We start from the raw sequence: 24,209 nt of genomic DNA, 5'->3' as shown, positions 1-24,209 counted from the left end.
GGTAAGAGGGTGGGTTTAGGTAGAAGACTAGAGGTGAGGGACAGCAAGGACTGGCTTCCGTGGTAATCCAGGCTTAAAGAGATGACTTACTTGGGCTCTGACCATGAGAAGGGGCCCATGGGAGAGATTTAGAAGGAGGAAACATTAGAGCTTGTTGACAAACTGGATATAGCTGGATACAGGCATGGAAAGAAAAGTAAAGGTGACTTGAAAATATCTAATCTGACTAGGTGCAGTGATGCATGTCTGTAATTTCAGTAATTCGGGAGGCTGAGGCAGGAGGATTGCAGCCTCAGCAACCTAGCAAGACCCTGTCTCAAAAATAAAAGGGCTTATACAAAATTACATATAAGAGGTTGTGAGGGGAATGGGAAAATAAACAAGGAGAGAAATGAATTACAGTAGATGGGGTAGAGAGAGAAGATGGGAGGGGAGGGGAGGGGGATAGTTGAGGATAGGAAAGGTAGCAGAATACAACAGTCACTAATATGGCATTATGTAAAAATGTGGATGTGTAACCGATGTGATTCTGCAATCTCTATTTGGGGTAAAAATGGGAGTTCATAACCCACTTGAATCTAATGTATGAAATATGATATGCCAAGAGCTCTGTAATGTTTTGAACAACCAATAAAAATAAATAAATAAATAAATAAAAGGGCTGGGGATATAGCTCAGTGGTAAACTGGGTTTAATTCCTAGAGAAAGAAAAGAAAGATAAGAAAAGAAAAAAGAAAGAGAAAGAAAGATCTAGTTGGAATCACTGAAGGTTTATGATTTTTCTAAGAGTAAGTATGAAGAGATTGAAAAGGTTGAACAGCTTGGGAGGGAATCAATTTTGGACCTCTTGACCTGAGATGACAAGATAGACTAGGAGAGAGTCTGTTTTATACACCAGTGTTCTTCAAATTTTTTTTACCAAGTAAGAAATGTTATTTTACATAGCAAGTCAGTTAAAAGACAAACACATACTGAAAGACACAGAAAGATCGCAAACCTCCCACAGACCTAGACGAGTCTGGACCTGGGAACCCCGTGAGAGGCCGGACAGAGCTGGGTTGAGTCATCAGCATTGATAGATCAAGTCATGAGGATTAATGATTTCCTTTCCCTCAACTGTCAGATCCTGTGGTCTAAGACTTGGCCACCAACACTCTCTCAGGAAATTAACTATCCCGTCACCACCTACCCTCAATCCCTTATTCCAGAGGGATCCAGGGGAAGAAAGATTCCGGCAGAAAGGTCACACACATTTTAGACTATAAGTAGGTCTCAGTGCCAGCACACACAGCATGCTAAAGTAGAAATTACTCCCCTTTAAGAAGCATCTCTTATCCTTAGCCTGAATGAGGATTTTCCCTGGAAGAGAGGGACAAGAGAATATTTAGGTCTCCAAATTTTGAGTTTCAAGGCCACGGTGCTTAGAACTGGGACAAGACAGATAGGAAACAATTACTCCCTGCAAAGCTAGAGTTCTAAATCAAAGCATGGAAAAGAGGCCAAGGGCCCTCGCTAACATCTGCAGTCGGGTCAGAGCCTGAACAAGCTCGGGCCCAAGCTCAGCAGCTTGGCTCTGAGGCATGAGGGAGCCCAGAGAATTATTAGAGGCCTCACAGAAAAAGACCCACGTAGTGAATAACTGGCTAGAGAGGGAAGCTGCTTTTCCAGCCTGAAAGACATTACTTCCCTCGGTCAAACTGAATTTGCTTCAATCTGTTCCATGTCAGAGCATCTTTCCAAAGTGGGAGCCCTTCATAGTGGGACATTTCACAGTGAAAGGTACTTTCAAATAGAGCTAAAAGTAAGCCAATCCATTTTTGGCCTTAGAAACAGTACTTTCAAGTTGCAGAGTGCCACTTGGTTGAAATGCCACATCCCTGTCAGACTCTTTCCTGTTCAGGGAAGGGAAGGTGTGAAGTGGAAGGCAGGGCAGCTCTAGGGAGGCCAGGAGAGCTCCCGCATGCTGCCGTCCCCAGGTTGGGGCTGCTGATGGCAGCTACAAGTCTGGGCACTCTTAAAACCCAGCTCTGAGAAACAGGCCCTCATGGCAAAGGTCCTGGAGAGGAAGACTCAATCCTGCCTCGACAAAATATGGAAGCAGCACAGAGGAACTGGCTTTAAAAAATGACAAAACACAGGCAATAAACGGGCCTCAGAAGCCAGGAGCAGCTTACTCACCACTCTCTCAGGCCCTGAGCACCTTCTCCTGAGCCACCCACCCAACTTCCACCTTTAACTGAAAAGATCACCAACGTATCAACTAGCTTTCCAGGGCTGCTTCCTCTTCCACAAACCCTCCTCATCCCCTTGGCAAGCCCCCCTTCCTTTTGACAGTGGTGTCTAAACTCTGGGAAACAAACATCAGAGGTACTTTTCTGTCCACAGACTCTCTTAGAGCACTAGTTCCAGGCTCCAGACCATTTTACCGTCTCTAACCCCAATCCCTGCCCCTGCCACCAAGCCCAGGAGGCCCCTTGGGGAGCCTCCTTTCCTGCAGGGCAGCGCACTCGCTCCCTCCCACTCCTCCAGCCGGGCCAGTCTTCTTGGCACCGTGACCAGCCCCACCCTGCTTCCACCCTGTTAGTATTCCGAGACAAGCACAGTCTAGATAGCCCCATGCCAAATGAGACTGCCGGGGAAAGAAGAGACCCAGCTGTCAGAACACAAACCCAGGTCCGTGGAGGGTTTCCGGTGCACTGTGAAACCTGTAGTGAGAATTAGCTGGGAAGCAGAAGGGGAGGAAAAGTAATAGGAGGGAAAGTCACACTCCACCGAAGGAGAAGAGGGGACTAGAATGAAATAGGGCAGGAAACGGGGATTGGTGTTTCCGGTTTCTTTGGCCCAGAGAGGGGTCATGTGAATTCAGCTATGTCCCCAATTAGCCCTGCTGTTGACTGCCTTTTTGGCAGAAAGGAAAAAAAAAAAAAAAATTGAACTAATTGGATGATGCCCAGAGACTGTCAGAAACTCAACCCTTGAACAGCTGCAGTCAGCATTTCTGTGGGGTGTTTTTCCTTTCTGCCAAGGACGTGGAATTGCTCATGTCCCTCCAGGGCTGACTGGCATATCTCTATCATCTCAACAACTCTACCTCCAACCAGCTCTTTTCCAAAGGAGGAGGACACAGAGTGGCCAAGCGTAGGAATCCACAGGCTTCTGCCTAAGACAGGGTCAAAGCTAAAGGCAGGGGCCGCCTTCTGTGACGGGGACTTGGCTGCAGAGTGGGTCTCTTCGAACTCCTCTGGTGGCCACAGCATCCTCATACCACAGTGCTGGGACAACAAAGGCGCCCATCCTTAAGAGGCACTAAAATGATGCTTGAGTCCCCCAATACTGGGGATTGAGCTATTAGGCTACATCCCCAGGCCCTAAATTATGCTCTTTCATCTTCCCCCAAAAGTAAACAGGAAACCAGACCAAGAGGTTAAAGAGACATATTAACATAATTTATTAAGTTCACCATACAAAGAATATGCCACAGGGAAAAAAATATGAGAACTGGAGGGACATGGAGATCACCTGGCCCAGCACTGTCATCTCACAGATGAGGGGACTGCCTGGAGTCCCCGAACACCACTAACAAAGCCAGAACATGAACCCAGTCCTGATCCACAGAGACACGCAGACGCAACGGTTCTGACGGTGAGCCAAGTAGAACCTAGACTTAATCCAAATTTATTTTAAGTTCTGTTTCCTAAAGCATTACACTCTTATTATGATTATATACTTCTTAGGGCTGCAGGAAAGTCCTAAAGGAAACATGACGAGCTACAGGGTCATTCAGAACCAGGCCTAAAGACAATTATAAAGCAGAGCCCTTCAGGGGGGCTGGGGGAGAACCCACCCTGCTCTGAAAGAGTCCTGATCCCCCTGTTCCTCCAAGCAACACAGCCGACCCCGAGCCTCAGGGAAAGTGTGCCTGCCTTCCTGAGTACAGACCACGCTTGGAGGAGAAAGGGAGAAGCAGCAGGTGGCAGAAGGCAAGTAAGATCCATCCATTCTGAACTCAGCAAGGCCGAGGGGAACATTCTTCCAAAGTTTCAAGTAAATCCAAACACCCCAAAGAGAAGGCCACAGGACTTTGGTACTAAATCAATGATGAGATGTAACCAGAAACACCAATAACTTAGCAAATAAATACAATGAGGGTTTTGCTGGGACTGACATAATTCAGTGAAAACACAGCTATGAGGCGCCGGTCAGAGAGGCTGAGGCGTGCCCTGCAGTGTGCCTCGGGGGGAAGACCTGAGAGAGCCCAGGCGCTTGCACAACAGAGAAGCCGAAAATAACTTCCCGCAGTCCTAAGGAGTCCTGTTGCTTTAGCTACTCCCTTGTCCCCAGAAAAACAAGGCTGTCCAGTCAAAGTTTAGGTTCTCTGACTAACCAGGCCTCAGCAGGTGGCCCAACTGTCTGAAGGACGCCCAGGTCCACATGGGCTGAGGGTGGAGCAAGGAGAAAACAAACAGTTAGTTGCTAAGAACTGAGCTGTTTGCAGAGGAACTTCATTCCTCCAGGACATGCCCCAATCACTCTGGACATCTGGGCCTCCAACTTTTAGTGTTGAGACAAATCTTATACCTCATCCTAAGCCGATGAGGGCCTGGCTTCTGGTGCTGCTGGACTCCAGTATACAGAGAGAGGTTCTGCTACAGAGAAAACAATGACTAGAGGAATAAGGATATCGCCCTAGCTCCTGCTAGCAAGATAAGTCTTCCAAGGGGCCGCAGGGTCCAGAGGAGGTGCTCATACTCCGTCTGCCCAGCAAACAGAGGACAAGAGCTTGGGGACAGTGAAGCACACACGCCCCACGTCCTGGGTGTAGCCAGGAAACAGTCATGAATGAAGTCAAAGTCAATGTTAACAGCCTACAGGGAAGGTGGGCTTCTCCGCAGGTGACAGGTGGCAGCAGTGGCAACATCCATCTCCTGGAGCTCAGGTTTCCACCACCCGGATCAGAGGCATGGGCTTAGGGCTGGGGGGCTTGGATATCCTAACACTGAAAACAAAGTTGGAGACAATGAGTGCATGTTGCTGCCCTCCCCGCACATGGCCTCCCACCACATCTGCCTCTGGAATCTTGCACTTCAGTGCTGGCGGATCTCCTGAGTTTCAAGTGCTTTGAAACAGTAAGTTTTAGAAACATCTAAGAGAAGATTTGAGGCATGATACATGTGTCTGGTGACATGGGGATGAAAAGACAGGGGCAGCCAAGTGTGGTGGCAAATACCTATAATCTCAAGGACTCAGAAAGCTGAGGTAGGAGGACCCCAAGTTTGAGGTCAGCCTCAGCAACTTAGCAAGATCCTGTCTCAAAATTAAAAAACAAACAAACAAACAAAAAACCCAGCACAGTGGCGCATGCCTGTCATCCCAGCAGCTAGGGAGGCTGATGCAGGAGGGTTGTGAGTTCAAAGCCAGCCTCAGCAAAAGTGAGGTGCTAAACAACTCAGTGAGACCCTGTCTCTAAATAAAATACAAATTAGGGCTGGGGATATAGCTCAGTGGTAGAGCACCCCTGGGTTCAATCCCCAATATCTCCCACCCCCCCCAAAAGATAAAGACAGTTAAACATCTGAGAAATGGGCTGGGGTTGTGGCTCAGTGGTGGAGTGCTCGCCTGGCATGCATGAGGCACTGAGTTCGATCCTCAGCACCACATAAATATAAAATAAAGATATTGCATCGACTTTAAACTAAAAAATAAGTATTTAAAAAAAAAATCCAAGAAATGGATATGCCCATGATTCTTGATTTTTTTCAGTACTTTGGGCCCTTTTGTGAATCTCTATAAAGACCCTCTCTTAAAATATACCAATATTAACATACATATTTACAATATTCAAATGTTACTAATAAACTTTGCATGCAATCTCAGGAGGCTCTTTCACCTCTAGAATCCACCCATGGACCTTCCTGGCTTCCTGAAATCAGGCTTTATTCTAAATAGGCTAGAAAATGGGTCAGATCAGAGACTGAGAGCGCAAAGTTCAGTTTCAAGAGCCTTGTCCTTGCCTTAGTACCAAAGGTTTTGCACAGGCCTGACCCTTCATTCCCCCTCCCCACCTGGGCCCACATAGGCGCTCACCTGCCCAGGTTCTCGGTCTTGGCCCGGGTCTGGGTGCTGAAGTTGCCGTAGCTGATCTGCTTCTCTATCAGGTGTTCCATCCGGTCGTGCATCTCTAAATTCTGCAACACAGGCTTTGGGGTCACAGTGGCCCTTCTCTGGCTTGCCGTGTGTCAGTTAGCTAGCTCCTTCTGGTCTCTCTACCTCTGTCTTCGCTGCTCTTGCCGCACCCCTACCATGCACCCCACCTCCTTTCTCCCCTCATTCCTGTCACTGCAGATGGTTCTCTTCCTCTAACACCTGTTTCTCAGTAACTGTGCAATCATTCCCATATCTTCTCTGTACATATTTCCTGTGTGTAGCTTCTTGATGCCAGTTGTGATTTCATGGGTCTCTATCTCTATACTATCCTACTAAGTATTCTTTTTTTTTTAATGTATTTTTGTCTCTAACTCTATAGACTACAAACTCACTAACGATAACAACCTGTCTCCATTTGTCTCCCCCAATACAAGAATCATTACACAGTGGATGCAAAATGATCTTCAGGTGATCAGTGGACAGGAAGGGCTCTGCAGCAAAGCAGAAGTCAGACTAGGAAGACAGCCCATTAGCCAACTGACCTCATGACCTCAGCCATGAGAAGAGTCCAACTATGGAAGGCCTCCTGCTCCTTCAAAGCCCGGCTCCACTGCCAGACCTCTGAAGTCCAGACAGTCAGAGGTTTCCATGGCAGGTGACTTGCACCATAATATTATGTCCCTTGAGGGCAGGGGCTGGTCTTACCACTGCCAGCAAGTCCCTAAAGGTTCTCAAACAATGACCACCAAGCAACCGTCACAGATATGTCTCTCTGCTAAGTAGCAGCTAGACAGGACCAAGACCCCTCCCATCACTGCTCCCTCCGTCAAGAGCCCTGTTTGCTGCTGGAGCTGCCCAGTACACATACCTCTGCCTCCAGATAGGCGACCTTCTCCTTGAGCTCCTGGATAGTGGCATCCTTAGACTGGATCACAGCTTTTGAATTCTGGAGCTGCAAAGATGTAGGAAACACTGGAGCTCCTTTTGCAATGACTCATTACACCAAACTGCACCCCATCTGCTGGGGACACCAGCAGAGATGAAAGGAGGGCTGTGCAACTCTTTTATTTTTTTATATTTATTTTTTAGTTATACACCAATACCTTTATTTTATTTACTTATTTTTATGTGGTGCTGAGGATCAAACCCAGGGCCTCGACATGCTAGGCGAGCACTCTACCGCTGAGCCCCAGCCCCAGCCCAAGCCACAACCCCAGCCCTGTGCAACTCTTGAGTGACTTGGGAAGTATGAGGGGCACATCACTCTGATAATCCAAAATACATTAATATATACTCTATTCCATTTGGCTCTGGAAAATACAAATTATTTATTCATTTGAGAAATATTTATTAGGAAGGTTGTGGTGTATACCTTAATCCCAGATACTTGGGAGGCTGAGGCAAGAGGATTACAAGTTCAAGGCTAGCCTGGGCAATTGCAAGATCCGTCTCAAAATGAAAAAATTAGGGGGTGGATCGTGGCTCAGTGGTAAAGCACTTGCCTAGCATGTGTGAGACACTGGGTTCAATTCTCAGCACTGCATATAAATAAATAAAGGTCCATCGACAACTAAAAAATATATTTCATGAAAAAATTAAAAAATAAAAAGGGGTGGGGATATAGGCCAGTAGTAGGGTACTTGCCTAGCATGTACAAGGCCCTGGTTCAAACTCCAGTATCGCCAAAAAAAAAAAAAAAAAAAAAAAAGGAAAAAAAAAATTGAGTGCTTAACTGCATAACAATACCCAATACCTGTTCTAGACAGGGAGACAGCAGAACAAAACAAGTGACGCTGACGTGAAGGAAACAGGACCTCCCGACTAGGGGTATGTGTGTGTGTGTTTTAATACTGGGGTTTAAACCCAAGGATGGCTTACCACCGAGCTACATCCCTAGCACCTTTATATTTCTATTTTGAGACAGGGTCTCACTGAGTTTCCCAGGCTGGACTTGAACTTCTAATCCTCCTTCCTCAGCTTCCCAAGTGGCTGGGATTATACGTGTGTGCCACCAGCACCCAGCTCAATTCTTAAATTCTCTCAAAACAGTTCTACAAACTGGCACATCCGGAGGGGCTACCCTAAAGCTCAGCACAGTAAGGGACAAAGGCTGATGATCTGCACACAGACAGCTGGGTTTATTATGGCTCAATTACTCATTTTCCAGCACTCTTCAGAGGATAAGGAGAAAGACCTTTTCCTTCCTTTCCCATTGGATAGCAATATCCAAATGGCCAAAACAAGTAGAAGGAAAGTAAATCCCAATAACTCAAACCCTAGTAATTGGCAGATATAAATTTTTTATGAGAAATACATGAATCCAAGCCAAGCTACCCAGGAGAATAAATAACTAAAAGCACAGACTTAGGGAAAACCCAGGGCAGGTTGAGGTCTAGCTCTGCTCACCTGCTCAATCATTTGCCGGACTTTCCGCTGCTGGCTCTTGAGCATGTCATCCAAGTGGTGGATCTTCTCCCGCAGCCCAGCCACTTCCTTTTCCAGGGTGGCAGCCCTGGGAATAAAGACCAGAAGCCTGAGGCAAGGGGGAAAAGATGCCAGTGACAGAAGAGGAGACTGAACTTGAACTTGGGAGGTTCCCACCAAGTGTGATTCCCTCTGATTTCCCCAGCAGTTTGCCCTAAAGGATAGGTGATTAGACACCTTAGAACATCACATTAGAACCACAATCAGATCATCTAGTTCAAATAAGGAAAGTGTAGTTCAGACAGGCTAGAAGGCATAAGTCATTCTGGATAGCTCTAGAGGGTAAAATTAGACCTGACAAGTAGACAGACGTTCCTAGGAGGTGGTTTTTATATTAACACAGGAAAAATTCTCAGTATAGAAGCTGTCACGGAGTGAACTGCCTGACGTGTAATAAGTCCCTCATTACTGGGAAGCTTCACATAGGAACTGGGATTTCTTTTTCTTTATGCGTCCTGGGGTTTGACCCAGAGGTGCTTTAACACTGAATTTCACCCCAAGCCCTTCTTATTTTATTTTGAGACAGGCTCTCATTAAGTTGCTGGGGCTGGTCTCAAACTCACAATCCTGCTGCCTCAGCTTCCTGAACCACTGAGATCATAGCTGTATACCATTGTGCCCATCTAGAACTGGAATTTCTATATTCAGTGCCATGAAACTGACAGGAATTTTGTATCAGGAGGGAGATAGGATTTAAGGATACTTTTTTAAAAAAAATTTTTTTATTAGTTGCTCAAAACATTACAATGATCTTGACATATCATATATTTGATTCAAATGGGGTATGAATTCTTATTTTTCCATGTGTACAGATTGCAGGATCACATTGGTTATATAGCCACATTTATATTGTATTCCGCTGCCCTTCCTATCCCCCCTCCCCTCCCCTCACCTCTCTCTACCCAATCTACTGTGACACGTTTCTCTCCCTTTTTCCTTCCCCCTCACACCATCTTATATGTAATTTTGTATAACAATGAGGGTCTCCTTCCATCTTCCGTGCAATTCCCCTCTCCCTCCCGTTCCCTCCCAACTCTCCTCCCTATTTAGTGGTAATCTTCTTCTCATGCTCTTCCTCCCTGCTCTTTTTTGAGTTGCCCCCCTTATATCAAAGAAGACATTCGGCATTTGCTCCTTAGGGATTGGCAGGATTTAAGGATACTTAAAGCCTCTATTCTAAATCTCCTGATTCCTAAACCACTGTTGCTTCCTTTGCATTCTAAGGAAACTGAGCCAAGTTCCCTAATAAGAAATATATATTTGGTCTTTGTTCCCTGTTCTTTTTTTTTTTTTTTTTAATTTTTATACCTTTATTTTACTTACTTATTTTCATGTGGTGCTGAGGCTTGAACCCAGGGCCTTGCGTGTGTTAGGCGAGCACTCTACTGCTGAGCCATAACCCTGACCCTGGCCCCAGTTCTTGACAGAGAATTCCTAAACTCTTCTAATTTCCTAACTAGAGGAATGATAGTAGAGGTGTGTTTTAATATTTGGTCTTTGTTTCTAGTTCCTGAAAAGACCCTTAGGATCTCCAGGAATGATTAGAGTGTCTTTTGTAGGCTAATGAGGTCTACACTGACTCTGGGCAGTCAGTCTCAGGTTGAATTAAGTTCGTAGGGTACTCAGTTTATGTCGACAGAGAAGTGGAGAATTACTGGTGTGCAAACCTACACATTTGCAGTCAGAAGTGTCACAAGAAGAGAAACAGTTTTCCTTTAGTCAGGTTTGGATCCCTGAAGAGCTGCTCTTACCAGTTACTCCCAGTTCTGCTTGAAAAAACTGACAAGCACATGCTGCTAATAGTGGGCAGCACTCAGGGTTGGGTGGGGTAGATACGACCTGAGCCATCCCACATCCTTCCTAAACTTCTTTTTTTTTTTTTTTTTAAATATTTATTTTTTAGTTCTCGGCGGACACAACATCTTTGTTTGTATGTGGTGCTGAGGATCGAACCCGGGCCGCACGCATTCCAGGCAAGCGCGCTACTGCTCTGCAATGCCCTATTTCTCAGTCTCCTTTTATTTAGAAAACCAGCATTTAGAATGCATGGCTATCACCTGTAATCCCATGATTAAACAGGCTCATGCAGGAGAATCGCAAGTTCAAAGCTAGCCTCAATAACAGCAAGACTCTGTCTCAAATAAAAAAATAACAAAAAATACTGGGATATAGCTTGTGGAAAAGCACCCCTGGGTTCAATCAATTTCCAGTACCAAAAAAAAAAAAAAGATGCATAGCTATTTATTGATTACTATTTCCAAGCCTAGATTTGGGATAATCAGTCTTTTTTGTTTCTTATTCCTCCCCTCTCTTGGTCTCTCTATGAATGCCTCAAACACAAAGAAAGAAGGAGTACTGAATACAGTCATTCCCTAGTATCCAAGAGGATTGGTTCCGGGAAGCCCAGGAATACTCAAGTTCCTTAGATCAAATGAGGTATCTACATAACTTCTGCATATTCTTCTGAATACTATAAATCATCTCTAGATCACTTATAACAACATATGTAAATGCTAGATAATTGGTTGTTATGCTGTACTGTTTTGGTAACAATGACTAGAAAAAAGTTTGCCCAGATTTAGTACAGATGCAATTTTTATCTCCCTGAACATTTTTTTCCTACTTTAGTTTTTTTATTATTTTTTTAGTTGTAGATGAACACAGTACCTTTATTTCATTTGTTTTTATTTTTATGTGGGGCTGGGGATCAAACCCAGTGCCTCAGGCATGCTAGGCAAGGGCTCCGCCACTGAGCCTCAGCCCAGCCCCTCCCCTTGAACATTTTCAATCTCCAGTTGGTTGAATCTGCAGAGGTGGATACAGAGGGCCAATTATAACTTAAAAGTCATTCTGATATAAAGTCAAATGAGAAAGGAGCCTACAATAAGACGCCTACAGTTTCCTTCCAGGAAGGACAAACCTAAGTTGTCCAAAAGAAGAGAAAAGGGAGGCTGGGCTGGGGCTCAGAGGTAGCGTACTTGCCTGGCATGTGTGAGGCACTGGGTTCCATCCTCAGCACCACATAAAAATAAATAAATAAAACAAAGGTCCATCGACAACTAAAAAATTAAAAAAAAAAAAAAAAAAGAGGAAGAGAAAAGGCCTCCTTAAGGCTGAGCGGTTCTGACTATGCCTGTTAACCCTGAACTCCCTCACAAGGCCCTCTAGGTAATGTCTGCGCAGCTACAAAATTGTCCATCTTACACAATGAAGATCATACCCAATATGCTGATGTTAAAACTTATTTACTATTTAGGCTGGGGATGTGGCTCAAGCGGTAGCGCGCTCGCCTGTCATGCGTGCGGCCCGGGTTCGATCCTCAGCACCACATACAAACAAAGATGTTGTGTCCACCAATAGCTAAATAAATAAATAAATATTTAAAAAAAAAAAAAACTTATTTACTATTTGAGATCTTATTTATTGTCAATGGCATAAATAATTTCCAAATTTCTGAAGATTAGGAAGGCATATTCTTTTCCCTGTAAGTTTCATTGCTCTGAAGCTTCTTTTCTCCTCTGATCAGAGGGAATTTGCAAAACCCTCTAACCTTGGAGGTGAAAAAGACCTCCGTTGGTGGAATGAGACAATCATTACCTTAAGTACCTGTATGAAGACACGAATTGGTGTGAATAGACTTTGTGTACAACCAGAGATATGGAAAACTGTGCTCTATGTGTGTAATGAGAACTGGGATGCATTCTGCTCTCATACATTACAACAACAACAAAAAGACCTCCGTGACCCCCTCCACGCCACAGTGGACAGGTGGGTCTCAGTTTCTACTTAAATTGCTTCCAGGAACAGAAAATCCTCATGAAGCTGCTCACCCTGTCTTTCATCAGCATGGCTGAGAAGGAAGCTACTGGGCCCTCAGATAGTGGTAGTCAGATTCTGCTCTGGGGGTTGGACACCATGGAGTGGTATATCCAGTGGGATCACCTTTGGAATGAGAGGCTATGACAGCAGGGGCTTTTCCAGCTCTTCCTCAACCTAAGCTATAAAATTGTAACAACCTGGCTGTAGGTACAGCTCAGTGGTAAAACACTTGATTATCATGCACCAGGCCCTGGGTTCAATCCCCAGCACTGCAAAAACAGACAGATATCTACATAGATAGATATCTAGATAAAAAGCCTTTCTTCTTAAAAAATTTTTGAAGTTATTGATTGCCCCATGGAAAATGAAATCCCAGCAGACAGCAGCCTCCTAAATAGCATCTCCTGGGGTGGGGCTCCACCTGAGCAAGCATGCTGTGAGTCAGGGCGGGAAGATCGGACATCAGCACCAGCTTCCTCCCCAGACCTGGCCACCCTGGGAGCTGCGGGCTCATGGCCCACCCTCCTGTGCACCCCACATGGACAACAGCTCTTACTTTTCTTGTTCTGCTTGGCACTCGGCGTTCTTGCTCTGAAGTTCCTCTAGGGCCACCTCCCCTTCTCTGACTTTGGCCAGTAAGGCCTGATGCTCCTGGTGGGCCAAAGAAAGAACACCTAGCATGGGCAGATGGCACGGTCTCTGGTCTGGGTAAGCAGGCACCAAGGTTGGGACTCAGCCCCTGCTGGTCCCGGGCCAGCTGCCAGAGAGCAGCAGGCCAAGCTGGTTTGATGGGTGCCCTCCCCAGGCAGGGAGAACCCTTCCCACCCTCAGCACACAGAAACTTCCCAGCCTCACCCAGCCGCCCGGAGGAAGGACCTGGCCCGACACTTAAACAAGCCCATCAGCCAGCTCTGGTGGCCAGTCTCTGCAGAACCAGATCAAGTGACTGCTAAGGAACAGTCTTCAAAAGCCCAAAAGGAGCACCTAGCAGATGCCCATCTAGTACGGGGCTCTGTGTGAACCCAGCTAAAGTGTAGATGGGTTCAGCTCGAGTGACGGGAACTGAAGGGAGGTGACGAGCAACCTTCCTGGGCCACGTGGCCCAACACACACGAGGCCCTGGCTTCCAGCTCCAACACCACAGGGAAAAAGACTGTCCGATTCCTTAAAGGCCAAAGGGTATTCAAAGGGACTGTCAGAGCTGTGGAATGTGCTTTTTTGGAGCTGCTTGGGAAAAGGAGAGCTCAGCGGCCATCTTGGCCGATCCTTGGCCCCTCCAGCCCACAGGCCGGGCCCTGAGGACAAGACCCAGCCATTACCGTCTCCATGCCCAGCAGGCGCCTCTGCAGCTCCCCAACTTCTGCTCCTTTCTGCTCCACTCTGTCCTCCTCTCTCTGAAGGGCCACATTGCTCTGCTCTGCTTCTCGCTGGTACCGGCTGAGTGTGACCTGACACAGGATGGGCATGTGTTCAGTGGGGGAAAAGCAAACAAATGAAAGCACCAGAAACGAACCCAGGAAGCTGGGCGGGGCGGGGGGCCCTGGAGCTTTGGTGGGAGAAAGACAGCGATGGGGAGTGCACTGCCTCCTCCCAACCTGCTCAGGACCCCCTGGAGGACTTTCAGGGACTGACCCCATCTCTAAGACTCACGAGCACAGTTCACTGAGTGCCACTTAATGTGACTCTTGGCTGACTTATACTCAGGAGGCCGAGACAGGAGGATCCCAAATTAAGGCAACTTAGAGAGACCTGTCTTAAAATAAATAAAGCTGGGGATGTAGCCCAGTGGTAAAGTGCCCCTGGATTCGATCCCCCCAGTATTACAAAATAAAATTAAATAAACATAAAAATAGAACAAAACAAAATGAAGAAATAAAATTAAAAAAAAAACTTAAAAGAGCAATTAGACAGACAAAAGAAATTAAAGGCATTAAGATAGGAAAAGAAGAACTTAAATTATCACTATTTGTGGATGATATGATCCTATACCTAGAAGACACAAAAGGGTCTACAAAGAAACTACTAGAGCTAATAAATGAATTCAGCAAAGTGGCAGGATATAAAATCAACACGCATAAATCAAAGGAATTCCTGTATATCAGCGACAAATCTTCTGAAATGGAAATGAGGAAAACCACCCCATTCACAATATCCTCAAAAAAAATAAAATACTTCGGAATCAACCTAACAAAAGAGGTGAAAGATTTATACAATGAAAACTACAGAACCCTAAAGAGAGAAATAGAAGATCTTAGAAGAAGGAAAAATATACCCTGTTCATGGATGATAACATCATCAAAATGGCGATATTACCAAAAGTTCTCTATAGGTTCAATGCAATGCCAATCAAAATCCCAACTGCATTTCTTGTAGAAACAGATAAAGAAATCATGAAATTCATATGGAAAAATAAAAGACCCAGAATAGCAAAAGCAATTCTAAGCAGGAAGTGTGAATCAGGAGGTGTAGCCATACCAGATTTCAAACTGTACTACAGAGCAATAGTAACAAAAACAGCATGGTACTGGTACCAAAACAGACGGGTGGACCAATGGTATAGAATAGAGGACACAGAGACCAATCCACAAAATTACAACTATCTTATATTCGATAAAGGGGCTAAAAGCATGCAATGGAGGAAGGATAGCATCTTCAACAAATGGTGCTGGGAAAACTGGAAATCCATATGCAACAAAATGAAACTGAATCCCCTCCTCTCACCATGCACAAAAATTAACTCAAAATGGATCAAGGAGCTTGATATCAAATCAGAGACTCTGTGTCTGATAGAAGAAAAAGTTGGCTCTGATCTACATACTGTGGGGTCGGGCTCCAAATTCCTTAATAGGACACCCATAGCACAAGAGTTAATAACAAGAATCAACAAATGGGACTTACTTAAACTGAAAAGTTTTTTCTCAGCAAGAGAAACAATAAGAGAGGTAAATAGGGAGCCTACATCCTGGGAACAAATCTTTACTCCTCACACTTCAGATAGAGCCCTAATATCCAGAGTATACAAAGAATTCAAAAAATTAAACAATAAGAAAACAAATAACCCAAGCAACAAATGGACCAAGGACCTGAACAGACACTTCTCAGAGGAGGACATACAATCAATCAACAAGTACATGAAAAAATGCTCACCATCTCTAGCAGTCAGAGAAATGCAAATCAAAACCACCCTAAGATACCATCTCACTCCAGTAAGATTGGCAGCCATTAGGAAGTCAAACAACAATAAGTGCTGGCGAGGATGTGGGGAAAAGGGTACACTTGTACATTGCTGGTGGGACTGCAAATTGGTGCGGCCAATATGGAAAGCAGTATGGAGATTCCTGGGAAATCTGGGAATGGAACCACCATTTGACCCAGCTATCGCCCTCCTCGGACTATTCCCTGAGGACCTTAAAAGAGCATACTATAGGGATACTGCCACATCAATGATCATAGCAGCACAATTCACAATAGCTGGACTGTGGAACCAACCTAGATGCCCTTCAATAGATGAATGGATAAAAAAAATGTGGCATTTATACCCAATGGAGTATTTCTCAGCACTAAAAAATGACAAAATCATGGCATTTGCAGGGAAATGGATGGCATTAGAGCAGATTATGCTAAGTGAAGCTAGCCAATCCCTAAAAAACAACTGCCAAATGTCTTCTTTAATCTAAGGAGAGCAACTAAGAACAGAGCAGGGAGGAAGAGCATGAGAAGAAGATTAACATTAAACAGGGATGAGAGGTGGGAGGGAAAGAGCGAGAAATGGGAAATTGTATGGAAATGGAAGGAGACTCTCATTGTTATACAAAATTACATATAAGAGGAAGTGAGGGGAAAGGAAAAATAAAAATAAAAAAAACAAGGGAGAGAAATGAATTACAGTAGATGGGGTAGAGAGAGAAGATGGGAGGGGAGGGGAGGGGAGGGGGGATAGTAGAGGATAGGAACGGTAACAGAATACAACAGACACTAGCATGGCAATATGTAAAAACGTGGATGTGTAACCGATGTGATTCTGCAATCTGTATACGGGGTAAAAATGGGAGTTCATAACCCACTTGAATCAAATGTATGAAATATGATATATCAAGAACTATGTAATGTTTTGAACAACCAATAAAAAAAAAAAAGGATCAGGAAAAAAAAGGGGGGGCGCTGGGGTTGTGGCTCAGTGGTAGAGCACTCGCCCAGTGCATGCAAGGCCCTAGGTTCGATCCTCAGCACCACATAAAAATAAATAAATAAAACAAAGGTATTATGTCCAACTACAACTAAAAAATAAATATTTTAAAAAAAAATTAAGAAAAAAAAAAAAAGCTGAGCACAGTGGCACACACCTGTAATCCCAGCAACCTGAGAGGCTGAGGCAGGAGGATCACATGTTTGAGGCCAGCCTCAGCAACTTACCAAAGCCCTAAGCAACTTAATGAGACCCTGTATCAAAATAAAAACTAAAAAGGGATGGAATGTGCCTCATGGTAAAGTCGCTAGGTTCAATCCCCAGTACCTAAATAAATAAAGTGACACAAGTGACACTTTCAGATGGCTGACTTTAACATCCCCACCAACCCTCCAGTGCTAGCCACGCTAGCTCCAATGTTGTGGCTTTCCTTCTAATTCAAAAGCAAATGATCCACGGAAGGATATGCCCGTGTCCTTTTCTCCCCAACTCCTCCTCGTTCCCATGGCAAGCAACATTTCAGAGCCTGGGAACTAGGGCCACCACGCATTTAGAAGGGCTAGTGCCAGTCTGGAAAGGACAGAGCAGGATTTTAGACTGTTAGAATGAGGAAGAAAGGTCAGAACTTCCTCACGTTCTCCACCTGCATCTCACCAACTCTACTGATCTCTGAACTCTCCCTTAGACATCCGTTTGGAAGAAGCCCACAGGACACGCTGCTGTCCCCGCACCGAGCAGACTCTGCGCACTCTCCTGTGTGCTCCTGAGCCCTGCAGGCTCCGTGCCGGCACAGGCCTCGAGCAGCCCAGGTGCCCTGCCCCTGCAGACGGCTCCGTAGGTTGGGAGTGAATGATGTCCCATTCTGTCCTTTTCACAAGTGAAGATCAACGGCCCTATTCAAGATTGCCCAGCTAGGGACCGACAGGAGCGATCCTAAAACCCAGGTACCCACATCCACTCCAACTGAGTCCTCATCATTTGGTAAAGAAGAATGGAGGTGACCTCTAAGGCCTAGCCGTACCCTGAGAAAACAGCAGCCAGATTGTCCGGCTCCTCCCGGAGTCCGGCTCAGCGAGGAGAAAGTAGGGCACAGGAAGGTGTGAGAGGATGTGCCCACACTACACCCCAGTCCTGTGCACAGCAAGTTCACTGTAAACCTGTCCTCGCAGTGAGAAGCCAGCAGAACAGGAAACCCATGTTTTTCTGTTGTTCTTTGGTACCAGGGATTGAAACAGGGGTGCTTAGCCACTAAGCCACATGCCCAGCCCTTTTATTTTTTACTTTGAGACAGGGTCTACTAAATTTTTGAGGGCCTCACTAAGTGCCAAGGCTTTGAATTTGTGATCCTCCTGCCTCAGCCTCCCAAGCTACTGGGATTACAGGCACACACCACTGCGCACAGCAAGGAAACCCATGTTTAATGGCTGTTTATTTTTACGGTAAGTGTAGACCAAGAGGCCGACTCACTAGGAAAGTTGAGAAAGGCCCTCAAGTGCTCCATGTGAGCCTGAAACAGGCTGGCGCCATAGGCAGGCACTTAAACACAAACGCCTTTCATGTCAGCACATAAAAATTACACCCAGCCAGGTACTGGCACAGTGGCACACACCTGGAACCCCAGGAACTCAGGAGGCTGAGGCAGGAGGATCACAAGTTTGAGGCCAGCCTCGGCAATTTAGTGAGACCCTGTCTCAAAAAGAAAATAACAATAACAAAGGCAAAACGTCCCCAGGGGATTTGGCAGAGTGGCCCTGGGTTTATCCCCAGGGTAGCACAAAAAGAGAAAGAAAAAAAGGAAAATGGCACCCAGGGTGGCATATGCCCAGGTAAGTGTTTACAGGGTCTGGTCCCAACCGCAAATCCCCACCACAGAATCATGAAAGTATCTAAAACATAAAGACTACGGACTTCCTTCTGTATGTGTCCAGTAGCTCCAGTCAGGACCTGTGTAATGTTGTGAGTGTTCCAACTTACCCCACAGTGGGACAACCCCAGAAGCGCCTCCCATTACAAGTGGGTACCGTGCACCATGGGGCTGAAGAGAAGAGTCCCTCCTAGCCAGGCGTGGTGCGTGCATGTCTGTGAGCCTAGCAGCTCAGGAGGCTGAGGCAGGAGGGTCACAAGTCTGAGGCCAGTCATGGACACCGGAGAGGCCCGTCTCTAAAAAGTCAGAAGGACTGGTATGTGACTCCCCTGGTTCAATTCTAGTACTACTAAAAAAAAGGAAAGAAAAAAACAAGCCTCTTCTAAATCTGAGAGCAGTTGGCAGCAGCTGTCAGGGGCCTTGTGGCTTTAGGCTCAGATTCTGGGACTTTTGCTCAGGAGCAGCAGACCCTGCCTGCAGGTTCAAAACCCATACTGTGTTTCTGGAATTTCCACAAGTTCATGGTGCCTCTCAGTGCAGAGGCTTCGTTCCAAAATCCACAATCTGGTCAGAGCTGCGGTCTCAACCTCTCCTTCCTCCGCTTCGTTTTTCCCAGGAAAGGTAGGTAAAAACAGGTCACCAAACTGATCATAACAACCAAATTACTCAGACTGTGGAGGCTGAAACGCCTTCACCACATGGCTGCCTTTATTTTATTTTCAGTACTGGGGATTGAACCAGGGCCTCTGGCATGCTGGGCAAGAGGTGTACCCCAGCCTTGGCTGCATTGTTCTGAACCACAAACGACTCTTAGCATTACCCTAAACCAAACCACTTACCATAGAAAAAGCTGAGACCGACCACCAAGGAAGAAAACGTGTGTGTTAAATATATGTACACATGTATTCATATATACACACTTAGAATTGAACCCAGCATCTCATGCATGCTAGGCAAATGCTCTGCTACGAGCTACATCCTCAGCCCTTTTTACTTTATTTTATTTTGATCCCCTCACCTTAGCCTTCTGAATAGCGAGAATAACAGGTGTGCATTGCTGTGCCAGCTTACCATAGCTTATATTTCTAAAAACCTTTTAGAATAATAAAGTGTCCTATGTATAGACTGCACAATCACACAATCCTCACACAATCCACATGTGAAGTGTATTTCATGACTCTTTTTGACAAAAGTTGAAAAAAACTTTTTGTTTTTTGACTCTTTGACTCTACAGGATGTTAAAATACTTGCTCAAATAAGACTTTAACCTTGAAGCAATTTATCATTCTCAGTACCTGTTTTCCTTATCCTCAACTTTTAAAAAAAATTTTTTTAGTTGTAGATGGACACAGTACCCTTATCTATTTGTTTCTTTTTTAAAATATTTATTTTTAGTTGTAGTTGACACAATTCCTTTATTTCACTTTTTGTTTTTCTGAGGTGCTGAGGATCGACCCAGGCCTCACACATGCTGGCAATGCTCTGCCGCTGAGCCCAGCCCTGCCTTCTTTTTTTAATTTATGAAAATCAATTCCTCTTTCCACCAGCTCCTGGAACGCCCAGGCAGAATCTAGTCCTCACATAACATATTTTGAAATAAAACCACTTTATTTGTAAATGAACAATAGCAGCTGACAGTCACGAGGAGTAGTTAGAAACCACCCTCTGTGTCTCATTTTGTACTCGAAAGAATTCTCTAAAAAGTGTGGGGGACCTCACATCCTCCTAACCATACCAGGGGCTCTCACTACTCAGATCCTGGTTTGCTGTTGCTGTGTGGGGTTAAGCCCAGGTACTCTCCACTGAGCGGTGTCACCAGCAGTTCCTGTGTAGTTTTTGAGACTAGGCCTCACTAAGTTGCAAAGCCTGTCCTGGAACTTGTGACCCTCCTGCCTCAGCCTCCCGAGTAGCTATGCCACTGTACCCAGCTGAAATCTGACCTTTGAACTATGGACAATGAACACTGTAAATGTCCAAGAGAAGTAAAAAACAGACAGGAAGTGCCCCAGGCCTCAAAGCACCCCCTTTCCAGTTGGTGGCACCAGCCGGAAAAATAATGAAGTCCGTGCCAAGAAGGACACGGTCATGTGCATCCAGCTGCCTATTCCTTGAGCACCTTTCCCCCAATCCCAAATCCTACCTCGAAAGCCGCACGGTCTGACTGGTGCTGCCGCTCAGCCTCCTGCAGCTTGGCAAGCAGCTCCTGCACGGTCCTCCTCAAGCTCTCGACATCCTCGTGTACGTAGGTGTCCACCTATGACCAGAGCAGGGAGGGGAAGGTGAAGCCATGTGTTTGAGACTTGGGAAGAGAAGATTCCCTCCCTGACACCCACAAAATAATTATCATCACACAAGGGGAGAGCTGGTCCTCAACAGCCAAGAGTTCTGAGCCATTCACATGAAAACATCCTCCCTTCATATCCTAAAGGATCCGCTAGCCTCCCTGGGTGCAGTGGCACATGCACTCGGTGGACTGAGGCAGCGGATGATCTCAAGTTCAAGATCAGCCTCAGCAACTTAGTGAGACCTCATCTCAAAATAAAAAGTAAAAAGACTGGGGATGTTTCTCAATAGTAAAATGCCTCTGGGTTCAATCCCCAGTTCCTAATTAATTAAATAGATTTAATTTTTTAAAAAAGGGCTGGGAACGTAGCTCCGGGTACAGTGCCTGCCTAGCCTATGTGAAGCTCTGGGTTTAATCCTCAGTGTCATGGAAAAAGAAAGAAGGAAAGAAAAATAAAGGCTCAAAGGAGCAAGCAGTCAGGCAGCGACTGACAGGGAAGCTGTTTCTGTCCTTCGACCCGGAACTCTACCCTCTGGGTGAAGGCGTTGCCGCTCCCTGCCCTGCCAGACGGGAGACATTTTCTGTCTCAGAGACGCTCAGGGAGCTGGTGGTATCTGAAGCCTGGTGCCTGCGCAGCAGAGATGGGGGCGAGACCCTACATGTCAGCTCAGCCCTAACTACAGCCCACGTTGGGTGTGTCTGGGAGAGACACTGAGCAGCACCTGGGTGAGACACCTTTTTCTGTGTCTGATCAGGTTCTGGGGCTCCTTGGGTGCTTTTGCCATGAACCCGTCCATCCCTGGGTGGTGACCTTAATATGCTGACCTGTGCTGAGGTCAGCAGAAGATGGGCCTTTGGGCTGCTCTCCTTTGTGATGGAGTGAGATAGTTCCTGTCCTTGAGGAAGTTTAGTCCAAAGGAGAACATGTCCCGGCTCCCGAGAGCTCTGGTTTGATGGAGGGAAGCAGGACCTACACATACTCCTACCTGTGAAGAGATGGTCAGGCTGGGCGCAGTGGCACACGCCTGTGATCCCAATGGATTGGGAGGCTGAGGCAGGAGGATTGCAAGTTCAAAGCCAGCCTCAGCAACAGGGAGGCACTAAACAACTCAGTGAGACCCTGTCTCTAAATAAAATACAAAACAGGGCTGGGGATGTGGTCAGTGGTCGAGGGTCCCTGAGTTCAATCCCCAGTGCCAAAAAATAAAAAAGAGATCATTCAGTTAATTTGTGTATAAAAAATTACTAAACTGGGTGCAGTTGTGTATACCTCTCATCCTAGCAGCTTGGGAGGCAGAGGCTGAGGCAGGAGGCTCCTGAGTTCAAAGCTAATTTTGGCAATTTAACAATGCCCTAAACAACTCAGCGAGACCTTGTCTCTAAATAAAATATTTTTTAAAAGGGGACTGGAGATGTGACTCAGTAGTTAAGTGCCCCTGGGCTCAATCTCCGGGACCAATAAATAAATAAATAAATAAAAATGTAAAGATTACTGTTTCCCCAAAATGGCTGGGTGAGTTATGGCAGGCAAAGTTGTTTTGTTGTTGCTCCTCTGGTACTAGCAGCACTTTAACACTGAGCTACATCCTCAGCCCTATTTATTTTTTGAGCTCACTAAATTTCCCAGGCTGAACTCAAATTTGCAACCCTCCTGCCTCAGCCTCCCGAGTAGCTGGGATCATAAGTGTGCACCACCTGCCCAGCTGCCTCCATTTCTTTATCTGTGAAACAAGAAGAAGACTCCTTAGCATCCCCTGCCTTACAGGCTGCTCAAAAATAGGGAAGCTAATATTCAGTGGGGCTTTGAGCTTATGAGAATTAAGAAGTTGACAGACATTACCATTGCATTATTACAGTCTTTTGCCAGCAATATATGGGCTAAACATAGTGATTCAAAGAAAAATCCAAACTGCAAGTCTAAAGCAAGTGGCTAGAATCACAACCTTTAAAATCTAGACATCAATGAGTTATTTTGTCAATTCCCTATATCCTCACCTAAGCAGCTGGGACATATCCATGATATATTTATTTCAAATAGTGTTCTCATGAGACTAATTAATGCCATGGAAAAAACTTTAAGAAAATACTAATTTATCATACAATATAATACGAAGGGGAAAAACCCCTGAGTTATAAACTTTATTTACATGTAGGAGGGAGAGCCAGGCACAGTGGCACATGCATGTAATCCCAGCAATTTGGGAGGCTGAGGCAGAAGGATCCTGAATTTGAGGTCAGCCTCAGAAACTTAGCAAGAACTTGTCTCAAACTAAAAAAATAATAAAGCAGGCTGGGGTTGCAGCTCAGTAGTAGAGTGCCCCGGGTTGAATCCCCAGTGCCCAGACCAAACAAAAAAAAAAAAAAAACAAAAAACCAAAAAACTTTTTACTAACAAACTAGATTTAACACAGTAATATAAAATCTTTAAAAACATATTGAATGGGGTAAAAATGGGAGCTCATATCCCACTTGAATCAAAGTGTGAAATATGATATATCAAGAACTATGTAATGTTTTGAACAACCTACAATAAAAATTAATTAAAAAAAAAAAACAAAAACATATTGAGTTAAAAAAATACAGAAAAAAGAAATAACACAAGTCCATAATATAAACTGAAAACATTTTATAGCCACATTTCAAGTCCTACATTGATTACATTAGCATGAATGGGGGAAGAGAGAAAAAAATTGTAAAACCAGAAGCTGGGGTATAGCTCAGTTGGCAGAGTACTCGTCTCGAAAGCAGAAGGCCCTGGGTTTAATCCCCAGTACCAAAAAAAAAAAGTAAAACCAATGAGAGGCTTTGAGGGGACCCACGATGACAATGTGCCATGACTAACGGGCAGATATGATTCAACTCTGCACTTGAGAGCTCAACATCCAATCCAAAAAATACCCTTGGGGCTAGGGTGTAGCTCTATGGTAGAGCCCATGCTTGGCACGCAGGAGACCCTGGGTTCAATTCCCAGCACCTAAGTCAACATCCAACCAAAGAAACAAAAGACAAATATAAAGAAATGCTACATATGCGGGGCTGGGGCTGCAGCTCAGTGGCTGAGCGCTCGCCTCACATGCGTGAGGCACTGGGTTCGATCCTCAGCACCAGATACAAAAATAAATAAATAAAACAAAGATACTGTGTCCATCTACAACTAAAAAAATAAAAAAAGAAAGAAATGCTACATATGGTACAATCTCAATATTGTAAATATATATTTTCATTGAAGAAAAGACAAATTTTCACTAAACTACGTTTTTCCCCCTCTGGGGAGACTAAAATTCACATTTTTTTCCTTCTTTCAGTTTTCTATGTTTCTACACTTTCCAACTTCCTACAATAAGGATGTCTTGTGTAATCACAAAACAATATGACAAACATAATTTCTTAAAAAGTATGGCCATGGAAAGAAATATCATGCAATTATT

The 24,209-nt window shown here is 45.1% G+C and overlaps 1 protein-coding gene across 2 annotated transcripts in view; it reads right to left on the bottom strand.

Annotated features, from left to right (window-relative positions):
• Positions 1-3,424: 3,424 nt before the first annotated feature.
• Tuft1 (tuftelin 1) overlaps positions 3,425-24,209 on the bottom strand; it is a 46,223-nt gene continuing 25,438 nt past the window's right edge. For both annotated transcript variants that reach the window (XM_076861542.1, XM_076861543.1), the window contains 7 exons: positions 20,638-20,751; positions 13,767-13,895; positions 13,004-13,098; positions 8,551-8,656; positions 7,013-7,096; positions 6,085-6,185; positions 3,425-4,996 (listed from right to left, as the gene is read on the bottom strand). In XM_076861542.1, coding sequence (XP_076717657.1) covers positions 4,933-4,996; positions 6,085-6,185; positions 7,013-7,096; positions 8,551-8,656; positions 13,004-13,098; positions 13,767-13,895; positions 20,638-20,751 — 693 coding nt within the window. In that variant the 3' untranslated portion in view covers positions 3,425-4,932. The remainder of the gene's footprint in view (positions 4,997-6,084; positions 6,186-7,012; positions 7,097-8,550; positions 8,657-13,003; positions 13,099-13,766; positions 13,896-20,637; positions 20,752-24,209) is intronic.

The sequence above is a fragment of the Callospermophilus lateralis genome, chromosome 7 (genome assembly GCF_048772815.1).
Source record: "Callospermophilus lateralis isolate mCalLat2 chromosome 7, mCalLat2.hap1, whole genome shotgun sequence".
NCBI classification, from domain to species: domain Eukaryota; kingdom Metazoa; phylum Chordata; class Mammalia; order Rodentia; family Sciuridae; genus Callospermophilus; species Callospermophilus lateralis.
Note: the sequence above shows the minus strand (reverse complement) of the source record. Positions and strands in the feature narration are given on the sequence as shown.